Here is a 23,666-nt window from a genome sequence, read left to right as displayed (position 1 = left end):
ATACCAGAAATTCCTTTTCCTCCAAGCTGGAGATCACCGCTCTCAGGGATTCCATCTTGAATTTGAACCTTTTCAAATAAAGGTTCGGAATCTTTAGGTTTAAAATCGGTCTGACTGAGCCATCCGGTTTCGGCACTACAAACAGGCTTGAATAAAACCCCTTTTCCTGTTGTGCACAGGAACTAAGGAAATTACGTTGTCTTGACATAATTTCTGTATTGCGTTCAGCACTTTTACTCTGTCCTTAACCAAAGCTAGTAAGGCTGATTTGAAAAATCGGCATGGGGGAAGGTCCTGAAATTCCAATTTGTACCCTTTGGGATACTATCCGCAATACCCAAGGATCCAGATCTGAGTGAACCCAGACCTGGCTGAAAGAAAGTAGACGTGCCCCCACCCAATCGTACTCCCGCAGGGGAGCCCCAGCGTCATGCTGAGGTTTTAGCAGAAGTAGCTGTTGACTTCTGCTCCTGTGAGCCTGATGGTGTTGTAGATTATTTACCTCTTCCTCAACCTCTTCCTGCGAAGAAGGGGGTACACTTTGCCTTTTTGGACTTGTTGGGCGGAAAGGATTGCATCGTATGAGAATGAAATCCCTTCCTAGGTGGAGCAGCTGCAGAAGGCAGAAATGCTGACTTGCCTGATGTCGTTTTTGAAATCATGGCATCCAGCTTGTTTCCAAAGAGGGCTTCTCCATTGTCAGGAAGAGCCTCAATATTCTTTTTTGATTCCGCATCAGCATTCCATTGGCGGATCCACAGCGCCCTGCAGGCTGAAATCGCCATAGCGGAGGATCTTGAATTCAGCAACCCAATATACTTCATAGCTTCAACTAAGTAACCTGCAGCATCTTTGATATGGCCGAGAGTTAGGACTATTTCATCCGTGTCAACTGTGCCTATGTTAACAAGCAAGTTGTCAGACTATTTTTCCACAGCGTTACCTACCCACGCACAAGCAATGGTGGGCCTGAGCACCATTCCGTTAGCCGTATATATGGATTTTAGGGTTGTTTCTAATTTACGGTCAGCTGGATCTTTTAAAGATGCTGAACCAGGGGCAGGCAAAACAATTTTCTTAGACAGCCGAGAAACTGAGGTGTCTATCATTGGGGGTGTCTCCCATTTGCGCCTGTCTTCCTCAGGGATAGGGTATGCTGCACGTATCCTTCTTGGAGGGGTAAATTTCTTCTCAGGGTTAGCCCAGGATTCTTCAGAGAACGCATTCAAATCCTTTGAAGGAGGAAAAGTTGCAACCTGCTGGGGATGGCACATCAGCGGCTGTACATGTATGAACCCTTTTTGCCAGTGAGAGTAAGGTTTAAAACATGCCCTCAGAGCCCCCCACCGCGCGCGCTCTGCACCCTTGTGCTGAGAGACATGGCGCACAGCGTGCGCGTGTACCTGTATGCCACCAACGTTGAACGGAGGATCCCCTCTCTGCAGGACTCCGGTAATATACTCACCAGCCTTCTGACTTCTGGCTCTGTTAGGGGGTGGCGGCAGTGCTGTGGACGTGAACGCTGGTCAGGATTGGGCTGTGTTCAGTACCCTTCAGGAGCTAATGGTGTCCTGTCAGCGGAAGCAGAACCATTAACTAATTGAGAAGTTGGTTCCTACTTCCCCACGAAGCAGGGAAGCTGTTGCCAGCATCTTCCCTGTTAAATAAAAAACCTAAGAAAGTATTTTTCCAGCAAAGCTCTGTAGAGCTCCACTAGTGTGCATCCAGTCTCCTGGGCACCTTTTCTAAACTGAGGTCTGGAGGAGGGGCATAGAGGGAGGAGCCAGTTCACACTGTTGAAAAGTCTTAAAGTGCCGAAGGCTCCTGCGGAACCGTCTATACCCCATGGTACTAAAATGGACCCCGCATCCTCTAGGACGTAAGAGAAATACAAGACTTGTATGGTGTTACCACAAGCACCTCACACGATAGAACAGTAACAGCAACATAAAATAATCTGTTTGATATACTGTATATACAGTACATGATGCATTTAATGAGCTGTTTTTCTCTGGCTCAGTGTATTTACCTTGGAGGTCCCCTTGGCAGAATAATAGAGACCAGAGCGACGCAGGAAAAAAAAGAACCGCTTCCACACTTTACGGCCACTCTCCTTCATATGTAAGTAGCCCTGGATTTCTGGCCAGCTGCCCGAATTGAGGAAGTTCTGTCAGGGAGATGAACCATACAGTATAAAACAGATTACATGTGTTTAAAGTGATCTTTCTGCATGACCAGTCTAAACTCGCTCACTTGTCAAGTCTCTGTAATTCTAAACTGAATGGTGCTGGCTTCAGCCTTCTCCAAACTGTCCAGTCACTGTACAAAATGTCCTGGACACTGTCAGGCAGGGACGGATCTAGACTTTTCTTTAGGGGGGGCGGTTTACTGTTTAATTTTGACTCCTCCCTTTACAGTCCCAACTTCTCCCATCTGCAATCCTAACTCCTCCTCTCTCAATTCTGACTGAAGTTTTTGAGTGAGACTTGTATTTATTAGCCCTAGTACCCACACACCAGCAAGTGAGGGGCAAATGCTCTGTAACCCTTGCTCTCCTGGCTCCTCTGTGCTGCTGTGGTATAAGCTACAGCACATCGTTCTGCCTCAGGCTCTCCCCGGAGAGCTCTCTTCTGCTCAAAAGTGGGCGTGGCTATGACTGTGTTAGGGGAGGCGGTCGCCCCCTTCGCCCCCCCCTAAATCCGGCCCTGCTGTCAGGCAACCAGCAAGAATGCAGGAGAGCAGACTTTAACATATGAGCTGTCTATTGCGTAGCAGGTCAATATCCTTGGTTGTACTTGTCTTTTACATACCTGTATAAGCTCCGAATGAGAGAGTCCTTTGTGTGCCTCTAAATTCCCTGCTATCATGTCCTCCGGGAATAATGCATACTGAGGGAGAAAATTAAAATGTTGGTCAGATCATTTTTACAGTAGTTCACATGTGGCTCCAGCACACATGAAGTAGTAATGTAACAGATGCAGTAACTTTCCTGGGTAGTTTAAATGCAACCAATCATGCACCACCCTTAGAATGGGTGTAGTATGTTATACCTGCGCTTGGAATCCCGGTGCCCAGCATACCGGCGCCGGGATCCCAACCGCCGGCATGCAGGCAGCGGGGTTAGCGCAAAAGAGCCCCTTGCAGGCTCGCTGCACTGTGGCCATGGTGGTGCGCTACGCTATTTATTCTCCCTCCAGGGGTGTGGTGGACACCCCAAGAAAGAGAATAGTTGTCGGTATGCCGGCTGTCAGGATTCCGGCATAGGTATGGTGAGTGCAAGGATCCGGACAGCCGGCATATCAAATGCCTCCCCTTAAATGTAACCAATACCACCAATCGAATGCAACCAATAATGTGCCACCCATTAAATACACCCAATAATGTACCACCCATCAAATGCAACCAATAATGCAGCACCCATCAAATGCACCAAATAATGTACCACCCATCAAATGTAACCAATAATGTACCACATAATGTACCACCCATCAAATGCAACCAATAATGCAGCACCCATCAAATGTAACCAATAATGTTCCACCCAATAATGTACCACCCATCAAATGCAACCAATAAAGCAGCACCCATCAAATGCAACCAATAAAGCAGCACCCATCAAATGCAACCAATAATGAGCCTAATTCAGACCTGTTCGCTCGCTAGGGTTTTTTTTTGCAGTTCTGCGTTCGCATAGTCGCTGCCCATAGGGGAGTGTATTTTCGCTTTGCAAGTGTGCGAACGCATGTGTAGCAGAGCTGTACAAACAGATTTTGTGCAGTCTCTGAGTAGCCCAGGACTTACTCAGCTGCTGCGAGTACTTCGGCCTCTCCGGGACCGGAACTGACGTCATGAACCCTCCCTGTAAACGCATGGATACGTCTGCGTTTTTCCAACCACTCCCAGAAAACGGTCAGTTGACACCCACAAATGGCTTCTTCCTGTCAATCTTCTTGCGAACGCCCATGCGAATGGATTCTTCACACAAACCCATCGCTGAGTGGCGATCTGCTTTGTAACCATGGGACGCGCCTGCGCATTGCGATGCATGCGCAGTTTAGACCTGATTGCCCGCTGTACGAAAATGCAGCCTAGCGATCAGATCTGAATTAGGCCCAATGTACCACCCATCAAATGCAACCAATAATGTACCACCCATCAAATGCGCCAAATAATGCAGCACCCATCAAATGCACCTAATAAGGCAGTACTCATCAAATGTAACCAATAATGTACCACCCTTCAAATGCAACCAATAATGTTCCACCCAATAATGTACCACCCTTCAAATGCAACCAATAATGTTCCACCCAATAATGTACCACCCATCAAATGCACCCAATAATTCAGCACCCATCAAATGCAACCAATTATGCAGCACCCAACAAATGCACCTAATAATGGAGTACTCAAATGCAACCAATAATGCAGCACCCATCAAATGCAACCAATAAAGTAGCACCCATCAAATGCACACAATAATGCAGCACCCTTCAAATGTACCCAATAATGCACCACCTATCAAATGTAACCAATAATGTACCACCCATCAAATGCACCAAATAATGCAGCACCTAATAATGCAGCACCCATCAAATGCACCTAATAATGCAGTATTAAAATGCAGCACTTATCAAATGCACCAAATAATGCAGCACCCATCAAATGCACCTAATAATGCAGCACCCATCAAATGAACACAATAATGTACCACCCAATAATGTACCATCCTTCAAATGTAACCAATAATGTACCACCCATTAAATGCAACCAATAATGCAGCACCCATCAAATGCACCTAATAATGCAGTACCCATCAAATGTACACAATAATGTACCACCCAATAATGTACCACCCTTCAAATGTAACCAATAATGCAGCACCCATCAAATGCACCCAATAATGCAGCACCCAATGATGCAGCACCCATCAAATGCAACCAATAATGCAGTACTCAACGCAACCAATAATGCAGCACTTCTCAAATGCAACCAATAATGCAGCACCCATCAAATGCAACCAATAAAGTAGCACCCATCAAATGCACACAATAATGCAACACCCATCACATGTAACCAATAATGCAGCACCCATCACATGTAACCAATAATGCAGCACCAGTGAAATGCAACCAATAATGCAGCACCAGTGAAATGCAACCAATAATGCAGCTTCCATTAGATGCAACCAACAGTACAGTCCCCACAGATTGCAAAAAAGCAGTGCAACTCTCAGGATTCAACGCATATTCCTTTGAAGTGTTATTGACGCTGGCAAAAGCATTTAATGTTTCTATGGTGCCCAGGCCGGCATCAGACAAGAGCGAGCTGATTTGTCTCTCTGTCCCTTCTCTAATGGCATCAGTATGAAGCACAATAATAAAGCTACTGCTTATTGCTGAACTTGTATTAACAAATAGGAAACTGTTTTGAATGGCACCGATGGTCAGACATTTATATGTGATATCAGGGCTGGTTCTACCATTAGGCAGGTTTAGGCGGCTGCCTAGGGGCGCCAGCTCCTGGAGGATGCCACTGAATTAATCTATTACAAAACTGAAGTATGTCTCTGTATGCGGACTCACTGTACACCGTGCTGGATGCTGCTGCAGGTCTAATCAGGTGCAGCCACCGCTATCAGGCTGCACCAGTGCCTCAGAGCTTCCTCCGTGCTGACAACATTTTGTGACTTTGTTTACAATATGCTTTTTCACTTTAAAAGTCCTTGAGTGTTGTCAATTTATGTAGATATAATGATGCAATTCACTCCGGCCCCCCTAGTGGCCACCTGCATCTCCCTTTCTAGAGTTGGTGAAGGGGAGGGGTGGGGGGAGGTTGCAGGTTATGATGCAATCGGCTGAAGTTTTGCCGAGGGTGCAGCGAGACCTTGTACCGGCCTTGCGTGATATATAGCAAAAGAAAGGTTCCTCCAAACTTTAATGTGAGATTAACAATTTTAACTTAAAATAATGAATACAAGTATTTCTACCATGAAGTTTACAGCACTGACAGGATTACAATAAATATTTGCACTGCTACACTTGCTCAGTAAATGTAGTTAGGGTGCGCCAAGTTAGCAATGGGTTCTCACTATCAGGTCTCTTTATGCTCAATCCACCTCCCCTAATAATCACATGATGCAAAGTACTGTACAATGGCCAAAATATTTGTCTGGAGTTTATTAAACCACAGGAGTATTACAACAACATACTTGAATGGCTTCAGATAGAGGAACATATAATTATTTAAATAGGACATGTACAACCATGTATCTGTCTTTGAGTAAACATTGGCCTCTTTGTGCTCACCGGAGATCCCCGGAACAGTTCATTCTTGGAGAAATTTTTACGGAAAATGAACTTGCTGTCTCCTCCTGCAGGCCACATAGCCTGTACCTCCACCACTGACTCGTGATCTTCAAGGCACCGTTCTGCAAGACATGAGAACATAAATCCTACAACAATAGTGGAAAATACATTGCTTTTACAATTTCCAGTGAGTCTGCCAAAGATGATCAACTAAATTGGTTTACGGACAAACAAAAAGGGTAAACGTGAGGTCTATAATGTCAAAATCCACGTTATTACATATTTCTTTGCTAGATTATTATCTTCTGTCAGTACTAACAAATACAATTTCTGGTATTTTCTCTCTGTTCAGCAAAGTGGCATGCCCTTGATATGATCATATCCTTATTATTGAGTGCTGTTTGTGAAGTACAAACAGAGCTGATGAATTAAGTTTTGTTTTTCTGAACTACGCACATGCGCCATCTGCCTGCCTTTGCGGCACATGCACTGTATTCAGAGCAGGTGTGGGGAGACAGACCAGGGCAGCAGCCACTCTCTCCCTGTACCCGTGCACTGCCTACCATGAGCATTGGCATCAGCACCTCTGCTGGTCTGCACCCCACCTTACCTCCCGTATGCAGCCCCCTCTCTTGCACTTCCGCCCCCCTCCGCACATCCACCCCAGCATTGGTCCTCAGCCCAATGCTTGTTGTGTGTCAATGTGTATGTCATGTTTGTGTATGTGTGTGTTGCGCACTGTGTGTGTGATGATAGAGAGGGAGTGAGCTGAAACGAGACAGCAGACGAGCAAGCTAATGCTGCCAGAGTGCTAAGTCAGCCTTCCTTCCCCTCCTCTCTGGAGCTCTCCTGGCTCCAATGCTGCTTCAGGGACCGCAGTACTGGTGGGCGCTATTTAACAAAACCTGGCAAGCTGCTATTAGGATAACGAGCAGATTGCAATTTCACATTCAGGAAGGAAATGAGAATAGCGCTGCCTTAAAACAGCACAATCAGTCATGATAAATAGAAACAACTGTTAATTACCATACTCAGCGAGTTTGTCAGTAACAAACGCGCTGATAAATGGAGGCCTTAGTGTTCATAGTGTTTTTACATGTCTCAGGGTGTGATTTAGAGATGGATGCAATGTTGGTGATGGTCTTGTGGTGGCCATTGCAGTGAGGATTTATTTGCAAAGTGACTGACCGTCTGGAAGCATCTGTGGGAGGTAACTGGGGAATGGCGACTTAAATGCACGCGTGTCACAGCTTGCAACTGCGATCCCATACACAGTTAAAATGTTTCTGGTGCCTTCCTTCCGATGGCCATGCTGCCGGACAATAGGGGCTACTCAGATGGTCGGTTATCTACCAAGGTCCGTCTTCATCCACAAGCTGCCTTCAGTAGGCGGCTCAATACAAATTCCGGAGGCTGCGACATTTGCATACTCTCACACAGCCGCTGTGTACTACATCGCCTACATCTCTACATCAGGCCCTCAGATTCAACTTATAGGTAAATAGTACTTTTTTTTTTCTTTTCTTTTTTTTTTTCAAAATGACCAGACAACAACCCCTGGGCTGCGAGGGTCAGGATAGTGAGCAATACAGAGAGCAGCTGTCCCCACGTGGTCCCAGTGTAATAGGCATGGCTCCTAAGGCCGCTGCCAAATATACCATAAGAGTAAAAAATACATAAAGACAGACTTATAGGACCAGATGTAATGGCGCCCAAGTTCGGTGGCCGTATGGGGTGGCAGCCGAACTCAAACTTTTTTATACAAGCACTTACAAGCAAGGATTTGCCTCTAAAAAAAATGTCTGAGTTCAGCCGGCATCCCGAACAGCCGTTGAACTAAAGCATCGTTACAACCGGTCCATAGTATTAACATAAATTGAAGTTGTATAAAATACTCCAAGTCTCTCTCCATGAATGTATTAAATAAAATAAATAAAATCTGTTGTATTCCAAAAGGAAAATACAATCTATTATCTAATTTTGTGATCAGTTGCAACCATATTACACTATGATAACAGTTCCACTAAAAAAATAAGTAAGGCATTATAGCAAGAATATAAAAACAGCATTAGGAAAACAAACTCCTTTCTCCTCCTCACCAAGTCCCAGATGTGGGTGCAGCTCGACTAGAGACCAGCTCTCATCACTCAGACAGTGTGCTTTCTCCACCAGCATGTCACACAGGTGTCGCGCTGTGGCCCCCGCTGTCACTTCCAGTGATCGACATGTGCCATCTTCACTAAACACCTTCACCATCTGCTCCCATAAGAAGAGAGACAAGTTTCAGCTAGGACACTCATTTATGTGGTAGCTCAGTATGTGAGATCTTTTTACTAAGCGTTGGGGAGAGATAAAGTGGAGAGAGATAAAGTACCAGCTAATCAGCTCCTAACTGTCATTTTTCAAACAAGACACCTATGTTACATGACAAGTGCTCATGAAAGCAAAAGGCCACAGGTTCTTTGGGGGAGATATATCAAGACTTCTAAAGAGTGGACAAGAGGTCAGGTTCAAAAGCGGCCCATAGTAACAAATCAGCTACTGACTAGCATTTATTAAGGACATTGTATAAAATGGTAGAGAGAAGCTGCTTGGTTGCAATGGGTAACTTCTCCACATGTTTACTTTGCGCTCCCTAGAGGACCTGACATGTCTCTTCCTATGTTCCTTGCTCATAGTGAGCAGATACAGTATTATGTAAAACAATGAAGCTAATGTGGTTGGCAGAGTGGAGAGGGACAGTACTTACATGAGGACCCCCTTCCAGAGGAGAACTGCTATTAGGTGTGCTGATAAGAATAGGCGAGGAGTTGCAGAGTTCTGGGAATGGATTTGGGATGTCAGGTAGTGATGACGATCGGGACTCCTCATCTCGTAATCGCCTGCAATGTACAAAATGTGAAGAATTTTACTGCTAATTTATAAACCCACTTGTACAATTTCTGGCTAAATTTGAACCTGTTAAACTAAAAATTAGCAATTATCATTATATGTTAAATTACACTTGACAAGAATGTTGGGAGGTTTAGGTTTAAACTCTTGAACTTAACATTTATCAGTGTTCTTAGTGCTTAGAGTGAGCACCTGCATTTTCTCCCTTTCTTTCTGTTTGGCACTACTAGTCTCAGCAAGGTACAGGTGAAGCCACGCTAGTCGCGGCTCTGTCTGTGACTAGGCGCGCCCGCCTCTGTCCGGCTGGGCGCGCACACGACAGTGACGGGCCTTATTCACTTGAATGAAGAGCATCTCCATCTGGGCAGAAGCGTGCGTCCGGACGGAGACGCTCAGAATGGGAGCATCTCTGTGCACTCCCGGCGTAACTAGGTGGACGGATTGCCTAGTCACGGCGGTAGTGCACGCCTGCGATGGAGCCGCCTCAGATGAGCATGGCTCCATCTGTAGCATCTCTTATGTTTAAAATTTGGATGTGAAGTCCAGACCCCCCTTTACTCTAAAATTCTGTACAGTATGTATATATACTTGCAGGTAGAGACGCCTTCTGCTTGACTAGCACCCCACCCACCTGTCCTAGCATGTAGGAATTGTCTGTAGAACTCCGAGACAGGATTGTCTCGAGGCACAAATCTGGGGAAGGGTACAGAAAAATATATCTGCTGCTTTGAAGGTCCCAATGAGTACAGTGGCCTCCATCATCCGTAAATGGAAGAAGTTTCGAACCACCAGGACTCTTCTTAGAGCTGTCCGGCCATCTAAACTGGGCGATCGGAGGAGAAGGGCCCTAGTCAGGGAGGTGAACAAGAACCCGATGGCCACTCTGTCAGAGCTACAGCATTCCTCTGTGGAGAGAGGAGAACCTTCCAGAAGGACAACCATCTCTGCAGCAATCCACCAATCAGGCTTGTATGGTAAAGTGACCAGACGGAAGCAACTCCTTAGTAAAGCACATGGCAGCCCGCCTGGAGTTTGCCAAAATACACCTGAAGGACTCTCAGACCATGAGAAACAAAATTCTCTGGTCTGATGAGACAAAGATTGAACTCTTTGGCGTAACTGCCAGGCGTCATGTTTGGAGGAAACCAGGCACCGCTCATCACCAGGCCAATACCATCCCTACAGTGAAGCATGGTGGTGGTCCCTACAGTGAAGCATGGTGGTGGCAGCATCATACTGTAGGCATGTTTTTCAGCGGCAGGAACTGGGAGACTAGTCAGGATAGAGGGAAAGATGAATGCAGAGACATCCTGGATGAAAACATGCTCCAGAGCGCTCTTGACCTCAGACTGGGGCGACGGTTCATCTTTCAGCAGGACAATGACCCTAAGCACACAGCCAAGATATCAAAGGAATGGCTTCAGGACAACTCTGTGAATGTCCTTGAGTGGCCCAGCCAGAGCCCTGAAAATGGCTGTGCACTGACGCTTCCCATCCAACCTGATGGAGCTTGAGAGGTGCTGCAAAGAAGAATGGGCGATACTGCCCAAAGATACAGTAGGTGTCCCAACCTTGTGGCATCATATTCAAAAAGACTTGAGGCTGTAATTGCTGCCAACGGTGCATCAACAGAGTATTGAGCAAAGGCTGTGAATACTTCTGTACATGTAATTTCTTAGTTTTTTTATTTAATAAATTTGCAAAAATCTCAAGAAAAAAACTTTTTTCACGTCATTATGGGGAAGAATTTTAAGGATGAAAATGAATTTATTAAATTTTTGTAATAAGGCTGTAACATAACAAAATGTGGAATAAGTGAAGCGCTGTGAATACTTTCCAGATGCACTATACTTTGTGTTAATCTGGCTCTGGTACTAGCCAGTGCCTCAGCCACTTACCTCACCTCACGTCCCTGCCCTATACAGACCATTTTGCTCTCTTCCTTGACCTACAGTACATCCTTGTTATTGCCTACGAGATACCTCATGCACATTCACTTCTCTCTTTACCTCTGCTCTTCCGCACCCTGCTATGCCCCCCTCCTACAATTTCCTGTTCCATGATGCCTTTGACCTTGCCATCTTCTCCCAAACACTGGTCTCACTTGTTGCTCCATCAGCACCCTTTCCAGCTATGACCAGAATGTCTTTTCCTACAACTGCACCTTTACCTCTGCCCTGGACTGAGCTACTCCGGATGTGGCATTCCAGTATAACCCACTACCAGCAAAAAATAAGAATTTACTTACCGATAATTCTATTTCTCATAGTCCGTAGTGGATGCTGGGGACTCCGAAAGGACCATGGGGGATAGCGGCTCCGCAGGAGACTGGGCACAAAAGTAAAAGCTTTAGGACTACCTGGTGTGCACTGGCTCCTCCCCCTATGACCCTCCTCCAAGCCTCAGTTAGGATACTGTGCCCGGACGAGCGTACACAATAAGGAAGGATTTTGAATCCCGGGTAAGACTCATACCAGCCACACCAATCACACCGTACAACTTGTGTTTTGAACCCAGTTAACAGCATGATAACAGAGGAGCCTCTGAAAAGATGGCTCACAACAATAATAACCCGATTTTTGTAACAATAACTATGTACAAGTATTGCAGACAATCCGCACTTGGGATGGGCGCCCAGCATCCACTACGGACTATGAGAAATAGAATTATCGGTAAGTAAATTCTTATTTTCTCTAACGTCCTAGTGGATGCTGGGGACTCCGAAAGGACCATGGGGATTATACCAAAGCTCCCAAACGGGCGGGAGAGTGCGGATGACTCTGCAGCACCGAATGAGAGAACTCCAGGTCCTCCTCAGCCAGGGTATCAAATTTGTAGAATTTTGCAAACGTATCTGCCCCTGACCAAGTAGCTGCTCGGCAAAGTTGTAAAGCCGAGACCCCTCGGGCAGCCGCCCAAGATGAGCCCACTTTCCGTGTGGAATGGGCTTTTACAGATTTTGGCTGTGGCAGGCCTGCCACAGAATGTGCAAGCTGAATTGTACTACAAATCCAACGAGCAATCGTCTGCTTAGAAGCAGGGGCACCCAGCTTGTTGGGTGCATACAGGATAAACAGCGAGTCAGATTTTCTGACTCCAGCCGTCCTGGAAACATATATTTTCAGGGCCCTGACTACGTCCAGCAACTTGGAATCCTCTAAGTCCCTAGTAGCCGCAGGCACCACAATAGGCTGGTTTAAGTGAAATGCTGAAACCACCTTAGGGAGAAATTGAGGACGAGTCCTCAATTCTGCCCTGTCCGTATGAAAAATTAGGTAAGGGCTTTTATAGGATAAAGCCGCCAATTCTGATACACGCCTGGCTGAAGCCAGGGCTAACAGCATTACCACTTTCCATGTGAGATATTTTAAGTCCACAGTGGTGAGTGGTTCAAACCAATGTGATTTTAGGAATCCCAAAACTACATTGAGATCCCAAGGTGCCACTGGAGGCACAAAAGGAGGCTGTATATGCAGTACCCCCTTGACAAACGTCTGAACTTCAGGAACTGAAGCTAGTTCTTTTTGGAAGAATATTGACAGGGACGAAATTTGAACCTTAATGGACCCTAATTTGAGGCCCATAGACAGTCCTGTTTGCAGGAAATGCAGGAATCGACCCAGTTGAAATTCCTCTGTAGGGGCCTTCCTGGCCTCACACCACGCAACATATTTACGCCAAATACGGTGATAATGTTGCACAGTTACATCCTTCCTGGCTTTGATCAGGGTAGGGATAACTTCATCCGGAATGCCTTTTTCCTTCAGGATCCGGTGTTCAACCGCCATGCCGTCAAACGCAGCCGCGGTAAGTCTTGGAACAGACATGGTCCCTGCTGGAGCAGGTCCTTTCTTAGAGGTAGAGGCCACGGGTCTTCCGTGAGCATCTCTTGAATTTCCGGGTACCAAGTCCTTCTTGGCCAATCCGGAGCCACGAGTATAGTCTTTACACCTCTCCTTCTTATGATTCTCAGTACCTTGGGTATGAGAGGCAGAGGAGGGAACACATATACTGACTGGTACACCCACGGTGTTACCAGAGCGTCCACAGCTATTGCCTGAGGGTCCCTTGACCTGGCGCAATATCTGTCCAGTTTTTTGTTGAGGCGGGACGCCATCATGTCCACCTTTGGTTTTTCCCAACGGTTCACAATCATGTGGAAGACATCTGGGTGAAGTCCCCACTCCCCCGGGTGAAGATCGTGTCTGCTGAGGAAGTCTGCTTCCCAGTTGTCCACTCCCGGAATGAACACTGCTGACAGTGCTATCACATGATTTTCCGCCCAGCGAAGAATCCTTGCAACTTCCGTCATTGCCCTCCTGCTTCTTGTGCCGCCCTGTCTGTTTACGTGGGCGACTGCCGTGATGTTGTCCGACTGGATCAACACCGGCTGACCCTGAAGCAGAGGCCTTGCCTGACTTAGGGCATTGTAAATGGCCCTTAGTTCCAGGATATTTATGTGAAGTGACGTTTCCATGCTTGACCACAAGCCCTGGAAATTTTTTCCCTGTGTGACTGCTCCCCAGCCTCTCAGGCTGGCATCCGTGGTCACCAGGACCCAATCCTGAATGCCGAATCTGCGGCCCTCTAGGAGATGAGCACTCTGTAACCACCACAGGAGAGACACCCTTGTCCTTGGAGACAGGGTTATCCGCTGATGCATTTGAAGATGCGATCCGGACCATTTGTCCAGCAGATCCCACTGAACAGTTCTTGCGTGGAATCTGCCGAATGGAATCGCTTCGTAAGAAGCCACCATCTTTCCCAGGACCCTTGTGCATTGATGCACTGACACTTGGCCTGGTCTTAGGAGGTTCCTGACTAGGTCGGATAACTCCCTGGCTTTCTCCTCCGGGAGAAACACCTTTTTCTGTACTGTGTCCAGAATCATCCCTAGGAACAGCAGACGTGTCGTCGGAATCAGCTGCGATTTTGGAATATTTAGAATCCATCCGTGTTGTCGTAGTACTACTTGAGATAGTGCTACTCCGACCTCTAACTGTTCTCTGGACCTTGCCCTTATCAGGAGATCGTCCAAGTAAGGGATAATTAAGACGCCTTTTCTTCGAAGAAGAATCATCATTTCGGCCATTACCTTGGTAAAGACCCGGGGTGCCGTGGACAATCCAAACGGCAGCGTCTGAAACTGATAGTGACAGTTCTGTACCACAAACCTGAGGTACCCTTGGTGAGAAGGGCAAATTGGGACATGGAGGTAAGCATCCTTGATGTCCAGAGACACCATATAGTCCCCTTCTTCCAGGTTCGCTATCACTGCTCTGAGTGACTCCATCTTGAACTTGAACCTTTTTATGTAAGTGTTCAAGGATTTCAGATTTAAAATGGGTCTCACCGAGCCGTCCGGCTTCGGTACCACAAACAGCGTGGAATAATACTCCTTTCCCTGTTGTAGGAGGGGTACCTTGATTATCACCTGCTGGGAATACAGCTTGTGAATGGCTTCCAATACCGCCTCCCTGTCGGGGGGAGACGTTGGTAAAGCAGACTTCAGGAACCGGCGAGGGGGAGACGTCTCGAATTCCAATTTGTACCCCTGAGATACTACCTGCAGGATCCAGGGGTCCACTTGCGAGTGAGCCCACTGCGCGCTGAAATTCTTGAGACGGGCCCCCACCGTGCCTGAGTCCGCTTGTAAGGCCCCAGTGTCATGCTGAGGACTTGGCAGAAGCGGGGGAGGGCTTCTGTTCGTGGGAAGAGGCTGTCTGCTGCAGTCTTTTTCCCCTTCCTCTGCCCCGGGGCAGATATGAGTGGCCTTTTGCCCGCTTGCCCTTATGGGGATGAAAGGACTGAGCCTGAAAAGACGGTATCTTTTTCTGCTGAGAGGTGACCTGGGGTAAAAAGGTGGATTTCCCAGCCGTTGCCACCAGGTCCGATAGACCAACCCCAAATAACTCCTCCCCTTTATACGGCAATACTTCCATATGCCGTTTGGAATCCGCATCACCTGACCACTGTCGCGTCCATAACCCTCTTCTGGCAGAAATGGACATCGCACTTACTCTTGATGCCAGAGTGCAAATATCCCTCTGTGCATCTCGCATATATAGAAATGCATCCTTTAAATGCTCTATAGTCAATAATATATTGTCCCTGTCCAGGGTATCAATATTTTCAGTCAGGGAATCCGACCAAGCCACCCCAGCACTGCACATCCAGGCTGAGGTGATTGCTGGTCGCAGTATAATACCAGTATGTGTGTATATACTTTTTAGGATATTTTCCAGCTTCCTATCAGCTGGTTCCTTGAGGGCGGCCGTATCAGGAGACGGTAACGCCACTTGTTTTGATAAGCGTGTGAGCGCCTTATCTACCCTAGGGGGTGTTTCCCAACGTGCCCTAACCTCTGGCGGGAAAGGGTATAATGCCAATAATTTTTTAGAAATTAGCAGTTTTTTATCGGGGGAAACCCACGCTTCATCACACACCTCATTTAATTCATCTGATTCAGGAAAAACTACGGGTAGTTTTTTCACACCCCACATAATACCCTTTTTTGTGGTACTTGTAGTATCAGAAATGTTCAAAACCTCCTTCATTGCCGTGATCATGTAACGTGTGGCCCTACTGGAAAATACGTTTGTTTCCTCACCGTCGACACTGGAGTCAGTGTCCGTGTCAGTGTCTGTATCGACCTGAGGTAACGGGCGTTTTAGAGCCCCTGACGGTGTTTGAGACGCCTGTACAGGTATTAACTGATTTGCCGGCTGTCTCATGTCGTCAACAGTCTTTTGTAAAGTGCTGACACTATCACGTAATTCTTTCCATAAGACCATCCAGTCAGGTGTCGACTCCCTAGGGGGTGACATCACTAACACAGGCAATTGCTCCGCCTCCACACCATTTTCCTCCTCATACATGTCGACACAACGTACCGACACACAGCACACACACAGGGAATGCTCTGACAGAGGACAGGACCCCACTAGCCCTTTGGGGAGACAGAGGGAGAGTTTGCCAGCACACACCAGAGCGCTATATATATATAGGGATAACCTTATATAAGTGTTTTTCCCTGATATAGCTGCTGTATATATTTATCTGCCAAATTAGTGCCCCCCCTCTCTTGTTTTACCCTGTTTCTGTAGTTCAGGACTGCAGGGGAGAGTCAGGGAGCCTTCCTCCAACGGAGCTGTAAGGAAAAAATGGCGCCAGTGTGCTGAGGAGATAGGCTCCGCCCCCTTCTCGGCGGCCTTTCTCCCGCTTTTTTATGGAAAAATTGGCAGGGGTTAAATGCATCCATATAGCCCAGGAGCTATATGTGATGTATTTTTTGCCAAAAAAGGTGTTTTTATTGCGTCTCAGGGCGCCCCCCCCCCAGCGCCCTGCACCCTCAGTGACCGGAGTGTGAAGTGTGCTGAGAGCAATGGCGCACAGCTGCGGTGCTGTGCGCTACCTTATTGAAGACAGGACGTCTTCTGCCGCCGATTTTCCGGACCTCTTCAGTCTTCTGGCTCTGTAAGGGGGCCGGCGGCGCGGCTCTGGGACCCATCCATGGCTGGGCCTGTGATCGTCCCTCTGGAGCTAATGTCCAGTAGCCTAAGAAGCCCAATCCACTCTGCACGCAGGTGAGTTCGCTTCTTCTCCCCTTAGTCCCTCGGTGCAGTGAGCCTGTTGCCAGCAGGTCTCACTGAAAATAAAAAACCTACTTTAAACTTTTACTCTAAGCAGCTCAGGAGAGCCCCTTAGTATGCACCCTTCTCGTTCGGGCACAAAAATCCAACTGAGGCTTGGAGGAGGGTCATAGGGGGAGGAGCCAGTGCACACCAGGTAGTCCTAAAGCTTTTACTTTTGTGCCCAGTCTCCTGCGGAGCCGCTATCCCCCATGGTCCTTTCGGAGTCCCCAGCATCCACTAGGACGTTAGAGAAAATGCTTTTATACCATTGCGTACATTACATCACTGGCACTCTAACACTTACTTGCACCATTTTTAATTCTCTGGTCCTGCAGTTCTGTCTTATATGTAATGATTGCCGCTAGTTATTTATACTCCTTTCAGACCGCCAGTGTTTAACACAGGTTACTGCACATGAGCGAGTATAACCCATGTTGCTGTGAGGTCTGAAAGGGCCCAGTTGGAATAATCCGGGTCAAGCAACCTGGTATTCCAACTTGGGTAGCGAACAGGGTTGAACACAGGTTCAACTCAGTTCGCTGTGCTGTGTGAATAGGAAGCAGTGTCGATGCGGCCTGTTTCCCGTTCACTCTGTGTGGAGGGGTAGCGCTATGTGATCTGTAAGCACTGCCCCCACCGCGTCACCGCTGACGTCACCAACCCGGCATTATGACTAAACTGATATATACAAAGTATGTAATGAAGACTAGAACCCTGAATCTCACACAGTGATTACCTATGCCAAATAGTAATTGAACATACAATACAGATTAATCAGGTGTAATCCCCAAAAAATAACATGTGACAAACAGTATAGTACAATATGAATCAGAAACTGTGGCCAGGGCAGACAACAGCCAGGTCTAATCAATAAACAGGCTGAGATCAGTTCAGCACACAAGAAGAGAAGTGAGTCATAAATAGTGGTGAGGACAGGTGGCAGACAAGGACGGTCAAAATTAAGCAGGAGTAAAAATCTTGCTATTACTTCTGCTAAAAGCCTTAGAAAATCCAAAATGGCAATCAACCCAAATGTCACCGTGCTAATCAGTGACACTAACCACTAGAGGATCAGGGATGTAAAGTGATGTCAATTACATCACTGTAAAAAGTGGAACTGAGCTAACATTTAGTGGAATGCTTCAATCTGTCAGTTTGTATCCCAACCTCTTCACAAATCATCTTCCTCTCAGCTCACTCAATCCTCAATTTGGCTTCAGTCTGTTTTTTGCTCCTTCCTCTCCACATTTACCTAATGATTTTCACAATGCCAAATCCAAAGAAAATGTAATCTTACCTATCCTTCTGCATTTCTCTGTGGCCTTCAACACAACTGGACCACCCTCTCCTTCTGCTAACCCTCCACTTCACTGTACTCTCTCCTGCTTTACCTGCTACAGATGCATCCTCACACACCTAGCCTCAATATACCATGTGTCACGAGCTGCATAATGCGAGGTAGCCGCACTGCGCGCCTTAATCACAATATGACTCCAGGAGACTGCATTGATTAATTTGAGTCTGAATCTATACACGAGGAAGCACAATGGAACATGGCATTAAAAAAAACCTGTGGCCGCTACATCGTAGCATTTCTTATACAGATTCAGTCTCAGTCATGGCGCATGTCCATTTATTACCATTGGAAAGCATTGCTCATTTATATTTGCACCTGTATGGGAAGCAATAAAGCTGTCCTGCTCTCATTTACCATGTAGTGTTAGCAAGCAGGGTTGTGGTTATTTGAATCTGTTTTCTTTCCCCAAAAAAGCTGGAGGTAGATAAGAGCTCTGAATTGATATGCCAGAACCGTAACTTACCCCCATCTGCCACTCTGTATTAGTAGCGGCTGTGATCTTTTCACATCTACAGATAGCAGGTCAGCTTTTTCTGTGTGGACCTTGTGTGATGTAAGTGTACGGCTGGTGCAGCTCTCCCGCTCGTATGGGTTGTCCGGCGCTGGACTGTGACTGCTCTCCAAAGCCTCCAAGTCCATGCTGCCCCCTAGAGAAAAGAGAAGGTTAGTCATCTCACAAGATCTAGCAATCACAATGTCATTATATCAGTTACATTTTAATTGTTGCCTTCCAATAACTGTCCAAATAAATTTGATGTCATTTGTTACTTTTGCTCCCTGCAATTTTGAAGTCACTGGGTAACCCCCGTTACCACCCGCAAATGCCTACTGTCATTCACTATGTGAATAAATCCTCATTGCGTCCACCATTGCTAATCAATCAACACGCAAGCGCAGTACAAATAATATTGCTCAACTGCACAAACTTTTCCATTGCGTCCAGCTCTGAAACAGTAATGTAGTGCCTGAGCCATTGTGACAGACGGACAGTTTCCATGTAGGCTGTGCCTTTAAGCTGCTACGTTGATGTTTGGCTTTTACTTGTTGGCATGGATTCTGCTTCTTCAGCTAATTTTCTTTCCACGCTCTGACCTGCACCCGACCCGGTGTGCTCCTCCTTCTGGGTTTAAATTGTAACTCAGAGGGAGGTTGTCCCTTTTATGATAGCTGCATTATTAACACATTCAGCACAGCTGGGTACTGTGCCTCAGACAGAGGTGTGGTAGGGAGTAACGTCCAATACTATAATCACTATCTAGGAAGAACTTTTATAAATTATTACGGGTTGTGCGTTGCTCTCCTTACTTATTATATACCAGAGAAAGGGCCATGTCTGTCTCTTCAGTTGTTGTGGAACTACAAGTCCTAGCATTCCCTGGCATACTGAAACTTACATCTCAGCAACAGCGGGAGAGCCACAGGCTGCCCAAAACTAGAAGTTACCCAGAAACTCCTTCAGTCTGCCCAACGCCTCACACTGGCTGACGTAAACACCTGCAGTTATCACCGCCATCTTAGGAAACAAACTTTTGTGCTTTGCCATACAACTGAACGTTAACAGGCAAGTGTAAGTGATCCAAACTTACATTTTCAGCAAGCCCGAATAGCAAAATTGTGTCAGAACATGCTGGGGTGTGTAGTTCCACAGCATCTAGAAGGCCGCATGTTGACAAAGAAAGGTGTATAATGAATGCTTTGCTATGACTATTTTTTTAAGGAAGTTTTAAAAAACAGTAACACAAGCCTACTGCAGCATATATAATTGCTAATAGCCCTGTCTATTCATTAATCAATGTCCATAAAAGTAATTTGCAAAGCTGAAGTTCCCACAACACACATACCATTTGCTCCTATTTCTGAGCAAATGAACTTACAGTAGTTATATGTAATGCACATAGTTTTTATGTTAGAAAAACTAGGTATATGTGTGCAAAACACTGCACGTTCTGAAGAAAGAACTGGGCTATTCATGATTGGGGGATCCTGACAATTAAAGCTGGGTACACACAGGACCCTCTGTCGCACTGACAGAGCTACAAATCCAGGTAAGCATATACAATTACCAATCAGCCACTCAATGTGTTGGTCATCTCATACGGTTTGGGTACGGGATATTGGCAGTTAAAATGCCGGTGGTCATAAAACAGACCGCGGCATCCCGAAGGCCATAATCCTGCAAGGACGATAAATTAAGCTAACCCTAGCCCTCCCTTCCGACAGCCTCCCTTCCTGCATCCTAAGATGTGGAGATGTGAATGTGTCATCATGGCCCCGCCCCCGCTTCACAACACCCACATTACCGGCATTGTAAAGCGGGAGACGGGGCTACGATGGCACAATGTATCGTGAATAGCATCATGGCCCTGCCCACTTTTGAGTGGGCGGTGAGCTGGGGGTTGCAACGGGGTCAACTGAATGGAGTAGAGTTGCCCAATTTTCCGGGTGCTGCCACTGGCATCCGATTTTTGGGAGCCTCCTGGCTGTTCTGGCAGAGTAAGCAAGTATAACCCATCTTATGGGGCTTATTTACAGTACTATGGATTAGTTTCACAAAGCTGCATGATCGGCAGTTTTGACAAATCGGCAATAGGCAATTGTGACCGGACGGTCCCGTACGAAAGCCCTCACTGCTTTCACGTCCCATCCCCAGTACACAGAATGGATGTTTAGGTCACACGGGACCTGGCCACATAGGGGATTCACGCTTTCCATCAGTAACTGCCTGTTACTGACTCCCCCCACTGCGCCATGGGTGGGTTTATGCTGCCACCAAACTCCTAACCTGCTGTGGCGTTTGGAACCACGGTTCTGCTCTGTATGTGCCGACACGCTGCCTTACCACACCTGTGTGGTGTTGACGAATCCCCACTAGTCGCTTGACTAGGCCTCTACCGGTAGCTGACAGTAGGCGAAACTTGGAGACGCTGGTTTACCCACCCCAGCCGGTGAACAGGGCTAGGTTTCGCATAGCCCTGTAGGTCACAAGATGACGCGGTCGTCTTTAGGCAGAAGATCTTTATTTGCCCAAATACAGCCTTCAAAAAGGCTCAGCAATACAGCAAGATGTTACAGCAGAATGAAACTGGTATAATACACTTGGAGCTCACAGGCCTCCTCTTTTTATACAATAAAACCACACAGTACCACAGGGGGTCATGTCCCCCCTGAGTCCTTTCCATCCAATCAGGATATCTTACAAAATACAAATAAATGAATTACGTTTGGTATAAGTTTAACATTCACTATTGATAAATTTATCACATAGCTTCAAATACACAAATGTTCTTCCTTCCTGCATATACCATTCAGGATTCGTATATCAATTAAATCAGCTACATGAAACAGGTTTCAAGCCCATACTACTTTATATATGTGATAAGGAGATCCCCCGTGATTAACATCTTTTTCTAAGGAACTTACACATCAAAAGGTTTTGTCATTCACACCTCTCTGCTAGCAAAGGCGATTAGCATGCCACTTCCTATTCCCGGAAGATAGGAGATGCTTATTCAGACAGATATAGTAAGTGCATTTTTCCCTTTAAAATACAGGTGAGCACATCTTAAATATAAATACATTTAAACATGCAATCCTACAATTGTGTACGGAGCACTACATAAGACATGTTAAAACAGTAAAAACACATCATTAAACATATTTTTAAACAGTCCGCGCCCAGCGCCGTAAGTACGTTTAACAGTGACGCCAACCGCCTATTGTCCAAATGGTGCCTGGCAGCTGAGGATTAACCCCTTCATTGCCGCGGCCGCCATTACACGTGTGGCTGGTTAGTCTCTCCGGCCACAGCAATACTAGACAAGCCTGAGCATTAATTACTGTTGTCTTTTGAAATCCATTGTTCAAGACTTTGAAAAACTGCAGGTCTGCCGTTTAGTAATTTTACTATTTTAAACCCATAGACAAACACTTTTAAATATTTCTTCCCACACCAGCAAGGGAACTTCTTTGGAGTCACTGGTAAGCTGGGTTGATATAACATTGTACCTTTTATACCTTCCAGGAGCACTTAAACAGGAAAGTGCATTTCTAGAACCATTTCTAACAAACAATAAATGTTAGAAACACATTATAAATATTTGATGTCCATTCACGATAATAGATTTATTTAACGAATAAAGCTGTATTTAAAAGAGAGACAGGTGTAAGGACAGCACATGTGTATACAAGAAGTAATACCGCTAAAACACTCTGTTTACTAATTTCCTAATGATACCACTTACACGCCAGATTCCTGGGTCCAGCACGCGTCACTGAACACGGCTTTCAAGACATGCATCAGCGGCTTAAAACCAGTTCAAACTGCAGGCTGGACCCAGGTTATTGCTGGGGCTTTTCCTCTACTGGCATTTGGAGATTACATCATCTCCAAATGCCAGTAACACTGTATGAGCCGCCTCTCATACAGTGTTAATGGGACCCCAGTCAGATGAGCCATGTTACCCATTCACACTGCCCTGTAACTCGGGTCAACTAGTGTGCAACCCAGGTCGCTATCCGGATTGGATTCCCACGTCACTTAACCCAGGTTTTTTTTCGGGGAGCCTTTCACACAGAGCTGTAACCCGGGTTAACTTGGCAATAACCTGGGTCGAAACAGCGGTGTGAAAGGGGTATAACAGATTATCGTGGTGTACCTCAGAGATAAGAGCATGGATTTTGACAACAAGTGGTGTCTCAGCCTGGCATTGCATGCTGGGACCTACATTAGTTCTGTAACAACTGGTTAGTAACACATACTTGCCTACCTGACCCTCTCAATGAGGGAGAAAATGTTCTGTTCCTGGACTTTCCTGGTAATGTATGATTACCATCACCTGTGGTGAGCTAGTTAATTGATAAGAAAGGTGTTTCACCACAGGTGATGGCAATCATACATTACCAGGAAAGTCCAGGAACAGAGCATTTTCTCCCTCATGGAGAGGGTCAGGTAGGCAGGTATGTAGTAACATGTTACCTTAAACTGCTTTAACATCAGAAATAGCTAAGAAAACTGCTTTGCACATAGTTAAACGAATATTAAAATATAGTTGAACTCTTTTCTGTTATATCAGGATTCAGGAGGGTGATATATATAGAACATGGAATTCACTGGGTATGGATTAAGCACAAGAAAGGTTAATTCAGGTATGTGACCCAAATGCTCTGACAGTTTCCACACAAAGGAAACGAGACAGTTTGCATTTTTCAGTCCTGTTGTGGAACTTGAAGTGTCTACGATTGTCTTAATTATTTAACCCCTTACACATGTCGTTATACACTTATACAATTTGAGATAAATGGAAAACTCCTGTAAAATAATTTATTTCTCTGAGTCCCAATTTTCTACACCTTCTGAAAGACTTCAAGGTACCAGTGTCTGTCCCTCTGCCCTGTGTGTTATTAGTTTGATTAATGTAACACCCTGTACTATTCTGGGTAAGGCATGCTCCAGCCTCTCAGTGGGCCATTTAAACAAGC

The 23,666-nt window shown here is 46.1% G+C and overlaps 1 protein-coding gene across 8 annotated transcripts in view; it reads right to left on the bottom strand.

Moving 5' to 3' along the window:
- GRB7 (growth factor receptor bound protein 7) overlaps positions 1–23,666 on the bottom strand; it is a 254,847-nt gene that overhangs the window by 31,202 nt on the left and 199,979 nt on the right. For 6 of the 8 annotated variants that reach the window (XM_063959742.1, XM_063959748.1, XM_063959749.1 and 3 more), the window contains 6 exons: positions 18,652–18,835; positions 9,055–9,187; positions 8,405–8,561; positions 6,306–6,427; positions 2,811–2,888; positions 2,030–2,167 (listed from right to left, as the gene is read on the bottom strand). In XM_063959742.1, coding sequence (XP_063815812.1) covers positions 2,030–2,167; positions 2,811–2,888; positions 6,306–6,427; positions 8,405–8,561; positions 9,055–9,187; positions 18,652–18,835 — 812 coding nt within the window. Of the gene's footprint in view, positions 1–2,029; positions 2,168–2,810; positions 2,889–6,305; positions 6,428–8,404; positions 8,562–9,054; positions 9,188–18,651; positions 18,836–19,229; positions 19,302–22,843; positions 22,923–23,666 lie in introns of those variants that run through there. The other 2 variants (XM_063959750.1, XM_063959745.1) reach the window with 2 other exon arrangements.

This window comes from Pseudophryne corroboree, chromosome 3 (assembly GCF_028390025.1).
Source record: "Pseudophryne corroboree isolate aPseCor3 chromosome 3, aPseCor3.hap2, whole genome shotgun sequence".
Lineage (NCBI taxonomy): Eukaryota > Metazoa > Chordata > Amphibia > Anura > Myobatrachidae > Pseudophryne > Pseudophryne corroboree.
Note: the sequence above shows the minus strand (reverse complement) of the source record. Positions and strands in the feature narration are given on the sequence as shown.